We start from the raw sequence: 7,388 nt of genomic DNA, 5'->3' as shown, positions 1-7,388 counted from the left end.
CTCAACATGGGAACTAGGACAGGGCAAAAATGCAAAGATATATTTTATACGGGTATAGTTGGTTGGCAACAGGTGTGGTGTGTTCGCATTGATTTTAAGTGTATAGGGCTTTGTGTAGCCTATACCCCCCCCCCGGCCGCCCAGTATCACTCTTACATATTTCATAAAGTGTTAGGAGCTTGAAGCAAGTGCGCGGGATCATTTAAATAAAGGTATTTTGCTCAAGGTACTCGCACCCGGCCGGCACGTCGGAAACGGGAGTTAGGAGGGCGGTTGGGTTTCAAAAATGTTGCAACCCTCCTGGGCCCGCTTCCTCCTCTTAATTGTGGCCATCAAATTAGGATGCTCAGCTCCCATTAATTTGGGTAAGTGAATTATTTTATCACGTTTATTTCTATAATTTAATTTTGAAATCAAAGGCGTAATTACTCTCAAGATTACCTCGTACCGACTACGGATTGACGCTTAATTATTTTAGTACAGAGTGGACATTCTCGGTTGCAATATTAAAATGGGTCGAATTTAACGTTAAAAATTTTTAATTCTGCATGAAAATTAATACGTTATTAAGGTTGAAACTTTGTATTGGTGTGATTAAATTTAGTTGATAATGTTAAATTTTTTTAAACACTTATAAGCATTGTAAACTCCTTTTAAGACGTTAAATTATCTAGAATATCAATAATCGTTTGATTAACTCAAATATTTAAACACCCTTTCATCCATGAATATATTAGCCTAGCTAATAAAAAATATAATTAACTTTCTCAGTATGGGAGATGAAAGGTTTTTCCGAATTTTAAAATTACGTTAACCTATTTCATTTATATAAACGTAAATTATTAGAATTAAAAAAATTTACAAATCAAATCCAAGTAATGAAAACAATCGATACGAAGAACTATTATTAGTGGAGTCTGAAATTATACAGGGTGTTTCCGATAAGTCTGGCATAAATTGAGGAGATGTTTATTGGGCGATTTTGTGTCGAAAATATTTTGCCGCCGGGGCCACTGTTTTCGAGTTATGATTTGAGTATTTTAGGGATGACCCCTTAATTAAATCAGCATTGTATTTCAGTTTCTTAATTAAATATAAGGGGTCATCCGTAAAATACTCTGGACAATCTTAACTTGAAAACAGTGGCCCGGACGACAAAGTGTCATAGAGAACATTTTCGACTCAAAATCGTTCAAAGAACATCTTCCTTAATTTATAAAAGACTTATCAGAAAAGCCCTATATATTAAATGAGTTAATGAAGAAATATATAACTTTCTAAGCATATATATAAAATTAAGTTAATCCATTTCCCTTGTCGAAAGTAAATTATAAAAATTATAAAAATTTTCAAATCAAATCTAAGTAATGAAAACAATCGATATGAAGAACTATTATTAGTGGAGTCTAAAATTATATATCCATATATCAATCCTATTAGATGCATCGAATGTTCTCTTTTTTTTTAACATAAAATGAATCTATATTATCAGTATGGGGAAAAAAACTATAATATTTTATCTATGATCGGTCGATTATTTCAAACAGTTACTCCATTCTTTTGCCTCCATGCCTACTACCCAATAATTATTCCCATTGTATAGCGGGTTATATATATACATATATATGTATTGCTTTTGTCTAAATTCGATACAGCTGAGCTGGGAGAAAAGGGAAAAATTATTCATTTCGTCTCGTGGCGGCAATAAGAGCCTGTTTACACGGAATTTATTCGATCCGAATTCGGTTTCTGTTGATACTTCTTCGTTGCCTAGCAACCATTTTTACGTAATTCCCGCGTTTACCCCTTTTAGCCCCGTTAGATTATAGTCCTGGCGAAGGATAGAGTGAAAAACTAAACATGATATAGGCTAATATGTAAATGTAGAAAAGAGATCTACGTTCACACCAGCGCGCTCGTGTTCAAGCGCAGTTTGTAAAATAAAGGAATGATACGGCGGATGACCAAGCTATGTTTAAGCTCATAGCGATAAAAGTAGTACTTGCAAAATACTCTCGAATATTACGTGGAACTAGTGAAAGCTATTCCGCACTTTTCAGGGTTTTTCTGGCCCTGGAAATCGAGAAAATTTTCCTGACCATTTTTACAAACTTAACACTAAAAAGGTCTTTGTATCCATCCCTATGAAATATCCGCATGAGGTTTTTCAGAAACTAACCTTTCATAAAATTTTAAGTATCAATAAAAAATATTCTTACATTCACAAAGCTAAAATATTACAGGACTAAAATATGTAGTTCTTAACAGGCATTAATGGTCAAGGGTTTCACCTACGTCTGTTCATGACAAGCTCTCAGAAACTAGCGCGACAAACTTAAGGAACAGATCTTATGAAAAGTGGTTTAAAACGACGCTATAACATTGGGTTCAATTAAGATTTGAATTGTTTGAAAATTCTTAGGTATACGTAAGATACAGCTTAGCAATTAGGCCAATAGTTTCTGTGATATTCACTAATCACGTGACAAAAGTGTAACAAATTTTAAAGCGCACGAAATTTCGGGTTATATTGAATAAATTTTGTAACGCAAGAATAAAAAATTAAAATGGAACATTTTGAATGACAGTTTTGCTAGTGGACCAAGGAAATGAACTGGTCACGAGCGCGGTCAAAAAAGCGGCCACTTACGTACGGGGGGCCGAAATCACTCTGGCCACCGTCAATGTTAAGCCAAATATGGATGGCAAAGCCAGTAATTATTTTCGATACAATTTTTCCATTCGAAGAGAAATTTAACCAAGTTTTAACTTTAATAGTTTGCCAGGAAATATTTGGGCCTGGGAAAGCCCCTACCCTGGTGATCGAAGCCTTGAAAAATAATGACGCCTACTTACAACTGGCGCGAGATATGGCCATCCCTACCGTCAGTTTGTCACCAACCCTGAACAAATTCCCGGGCGAACCTTTAACGGACGCGGAAAAACAGTACTTGATTCAAATCCAACCACCTCAAATGATCATACCGCAAATACTCAAATCTTGGAACGCCAAGAGCAAGTTGCCCAGCCTCCTGGTCACTTGGGACGATTCATTTGGTAAACGATCAACCCGCCCGGAAGGGAGCCCTGTCAAAAATTTAAATCCCTTATAGGAAAAATAGGAATTTTTTTCCGGAATTATAGGAGAAAAATGTGTTTTTATAGGAAAATATAGTATTAAAAATCCTCATATATAAAACTAATTTGGTTTAAACTATGTAGAAAAATCTCAAAAAATAACAAATTGGATTTTACATTGAAAAGAGGAACTTAAGCAAAAAAAAATAATAAAAAAACACTGATTTCAGCGTCTAGTCAAATGTAATCTCGATAAAACGAGCTAAATTTTGATGGTAAACTACGCGAAAACTTTGACAAAGTTAAATAGGATATTATTGAACCTTCCATGAAATTATAGGATAAGGACATGCTCAAAAATATAAGATTTTATAGGAATTATAGGACCGCTGGGCTCCCCGACCGAGCTGCATTTAAAAATTAAAGACGAGAACTTAAAATAGAAAAATGTTTATCCTTTAGCTCTTAATCCCGAGATGATAGACACGTTAGCCAACTTCGTCGATTCGACACCCAAAAGAGCTTATCTACCCATCACCGATGACTCGTCTATGGCCCAAATTTTGTCTAAATTGTACAAGGAAGATTTAGGCAACTTGTTTATTTTCGCCTCGGTCAAAAATATCAACAAACTAATTAAAGAAGTAAAGAATATATATACGGTAATTTCGATGTTTGAATTGATCCAATTAAATTAAACGTTATCGCAGGGCAGCAATAACCAGAAGTTCAAGAGACAATTTGCTTGGACAGCCATCACTAAGGTACCTTAATTAAGAATTTGTAAAACTAATTAACTAACTAACTCACTAACACAACACCATTTATACCAGGATGATGCAAACTTAGAATGTCAGAATTGCGCTAACGTCTCGTTATTTTTCGGTAAACCCATCCCAGTGTTTCCCCAAAAAACGCCAAGCATCAAAGAATTGGGACTGAACTTTGGCAGCAACGTAAATATAACCGGGTTAACTTGTCTCTCGCTTATTTGTAGAATTGTTACAATTTTCTCGACAGATGGACGTCGGCTTTTATTTCGACATATCGCAAAAACTGGGTGAAATATTGCACCTTAGCGTTGGTACGGCAGAGTGGCCTGAAAAATTAACGTACAGCGAGTGCGGTGCTCCATTGGAGGATAAGGCTGATAGAAACGGTGTCACGCTACAAACGGCTCTAGACGCGGTAATTATCCTTATTAGTAATCATCGTAAAGGGTAAATTTAAATGGCTAAAACCATTATACTCGAATATAGCTAACAGACGCAAAGAGAGAGGGAATCTACGGAATGTTCCACTTAAAGAGTGACATGAAATACCAAGAAGTCAAACTAGAATTTTACAACACAACCATCAATGACACAAAATACGATTCCAAAGCGGTGAATGAGAAATAATAATTAATTTATTATTATTATTAAATTTAATTAAAAACGTCTTTGTTTTTATGGTTAAAGGCCTTCAAATACCAGAGAAAACCTGACAATAACCCTTCCACCGATCTAGATGGGGACTATGTTAAGAAACACAAGGCTGCAGTCATGCTAAGAATTACGACTGTCGAGGTACGTAGGCGACTGTACAATTTCGTTTGTAATTTAATGACTAGAAATAAAATTTTCGCGGCGTTAATATAGGAACCGCCTTTCGTCTACAAATTGAGAAACCCCGATGGAACTCCAAAACTGGGACCGGACGGAGAGGAACTTTTCGAAGGTTACTGCATAGACTTGATAGATAATATCAAAATTCAAGACACCCTCAACTTTGAATATCGCATTTTCGAGACGAAAGAGAAAGTTTTCGGGGAAATGCATCCTCAAGGACATGGCAAAAACATCTCCTGGAGTGGAATGATTGGTGATTTGGTCAATGACGTAAGAGTTCGGTGCTTCTTTTGCCCTTTAAAAGCTATGGGTAACCATAATTTCAATTTTAGACGGCCGATATCGCTTTGGGACCCTTAGCCGTCATGGCTGAACGAGAAACGGTCGTTGATTTCACGGTACCATACTACGATTTGGTCGGGATCTCAATTTTGATGAAAAAACCCGAAATTAAATCGTCCCTATTTAAATTCTTAACTGTATTGGAGACAAACGTGTGGATGTGTATATTGGCATCCTATTTCTTCACCAGGTAAGGCCGTACCGTAAATAAAATTCAATACAGGTCCGTTTTAAAACACCTCGTCGTCCTTAGTTTCTTGATGTATCTCTTCGACCGACTGAGTCCCTACAGTTTCCACAACAACCAAGAAAAGTTTAAAGACGAAGAAGAGAAACGTGACTTTAACATGAAAGAATGTTTATGGTTCTGCATGACCTCTTTGACCCCGCAAGGTGGTGGTGAGGCCCCGAGGAACGTCTCGGGTCGACTAGTGGCCGCTACTTGGTGGTTATTCGGTTTCATCATTATCGCCTCTTACACGGCTAACTTGGCCGCTTTCTTGACCGTTTCGCGTTTGGACTCGTCCATCGAGTCTCTGGATGACTTGTCTAAACAGTACAAGATCAAATACGCCCCCGTTGTTGGCTCGACGTCTCAAACCTACTTTAGAAGAATGGCCCACATTGAAGAACGATTTTACGAGTAAGTTAGGGTTGGCATTAAGCATATTAAAGTTTATAAAACTGACGCTCCATTAGCATCTGGAAAAATATGTCACTGGACACAACGCTGAATGAGACCGAACGGGCCAAATTGGCGGTCTGGGATTACCCCGTATCAGACAAATACACCAAGATCTGGTTGACTATGCAAGACGAAGGTTTCCCAGAAACCTTACAAGAAGGTATCGACAGGACATTGAGATCCAAAGGACCTTCGGAGGGATTCGCTTTGATCGGTTAGCTAGAGTGCCACTAAAAGTAAAATAATTAAACTATCCGCGAACTATAGAGTATTTGTTTCGCGCTTGTAGCTGACTCGACCCAAGTAAAATACGCTACCATGAGATACTGCGAACTGACAGCTGTGGGCAGTGAATTCAGTCGAAAACCCTTAGCTCTAGCTGTTCAACAGGGACACGAGCTGAAAGACAAACTATCCAGCGCGTAAGTGAAGCTAAATATTATCGCATCTACTATGAATCTTATTTGACCCCTTTAATAGCATTCTGAAACTGTTGAACGAACGAAAACTGGAGTCTCTTAAAGAAGCGTGGTGGACCAAAAACCCCTACCGAGCCATTTGCGAAGACAAGGACAAACAGAGCGATGGCATCAGTATCGCCAACATTGGTAAGTCGAGAGATTTACATCAAAGGTTAAAGGACATAAGCTAAATCAAGATATTTATCATGCGCAGGTGGTGTCTTCATCGTGATCTTCATTGGCGTTGTATTGGCCTGCATCACTTTGGCCGTTGAGTACTTCTACTACAAAGGGAAGCGACTGGACGAGGACGGAAAGGTCATCTCGGTCAAAGATTACGGTGGAAAAGAGCAAATGAAACGTTAAGGAGATGGCGTTAATAGAGGGTAACTTTGACCAATGCGTATCATGTACGCACCTTCGACGTGCTATAGCGTCCTTTAGAGGTACTACGTAACTTTGAAGGAAATACGCCTGTTAAGAGCAGCTAACAGACACATTTCCTGAAAGTTGCGCGGAAGTAACTGTGATTTTCAATAAAGGGCGCATTTCACGTCGAAGATTTGTAAATAAGATTTAGAGGCATCATCGAAAAGGTCAGGCTACTACTCAACTTTGAGGGAAATTCGCCTGATTAAGGGCAGCTAATGTAAACAGACAAACTTTCCCAAAGTTGAGCAGCATCCCTGGGCCTCGAGAATTGGTTAAATGTAAGTGAACTTCAACACTCAGGTTTAAATACCATCCCCGTTGCTCAAAGTTACCCCTATTAACAAAAACTATGCAATTTTAAAAGTATTTTAAGTAAACGTTAAACGAGTAACGTAACACCACCCTAACAAAAGCTCAAATTAACCCTCTCGAATCAAGTTAGGGTATGGTTATATTTTTAAAAAAATATTTTCGTATTATACGGGAAATTTGTCAATATTACTCTGTGAATTTAGGACGTACAAACCCACCTTAACGCGTAAACGACCGATATTCAATAAATCAAGTAACTATAAGCCAAGAACTTACATTTTCGTTGTATCGCTTACAGAAATTATATAACATAAGACGCACACTTAAAATAACCCAGCATGAAATAATAAATTAATTTATACCTGTCATAAAAATAATATTAAAATAACTAATAAGTGTTTTAAAAAAATCGTGCAATTATCTGTGATAGAAAATGTATATACATAAACAAAATATATCTGTTACTAT

General features: G+C 37.3%; 1 protein-coding gene across 1 annotated transcript; it reads left to right on the top strand.

Annotated features, from left to right (window-relative positions):
• LOC149623309 (ionotropic receptor coreceptor Ir25a-like) lies at positions 1-7,153 on the top strand. The gene is made up of 16 exons (XM_089852415.1): positions 1-365; positions 2,589-2,714; positions 2,779-3,057; positions 3,541-3,722; positions 3,789-3,842; positions 3,912-4,034; positions 4,099-4,266; positions 4,338-4,463; positions 4,539-4,646; positions 4,719-4,958; positions 5,021-5,220; positions 5,284-5,673; positions 5,730-5,929; positions 6,005-6,137; positions 6,196-6,323; positions 6,391-7,153. Exons 1-16 carry the CDS (start codon positions 287-289, stop codon positions 6,540-6,542), a joined length of 2,688 nt encoding a protein of 895 aa, XP_089708541.1. The 5' UTR covers positions 1-286; the 3' UTR covers positions 6,543-7,153.
• The last annotated feature ends 235 nt before the right edge of the window (positions 7,154-7,388 follow it).

This window comes from Phalangium opilio, unplaced genomic scaffold, assembly GCF_054372755.1.
Source record: "Phalangium opilio isolate 3A_F unplaced genomic scaffold, DU_Popi_V2 ptg000113l_1, whole genome shotgun sequence".
Classification (NCBI taxonomy): domain Eukaryota; kingdom Metazoa; phylum Arthropoda; class Arachnida; order Opiliones; family Phalangiidae; genus Phalangium; species Phalangium opilio.
Note: the sequence above shows the minus strand (reverse complement) of the source record. Positions and strands in the feature narration are given on the sequence as shown.

Excerpts from the sequence above, each read along its gene's own strand:
- LOC149623309 (XM_089852415.1), top strand. The coding sequence starts at position 287 with ATGTTGCAACCCTCCTGGGCCCGCTTCCTCCTCTTAATTGTGGCCATC. Across the intron at positions 2,715-2,778 it reads AAATATGGATGGCAAAGCCA|TTTGCCAGGAAATATTTGGG; the intron begins GTAATTATTTTC and ends TAACTTTAATAG. Across the intron at positions 6,138-6,195 it reads AAAGACAAACTATCCAGCGC|CATTCTGAAACTGTTGAACG; the intron begins GTAAGTGAAGCT and ends CCCCTTTAATAG.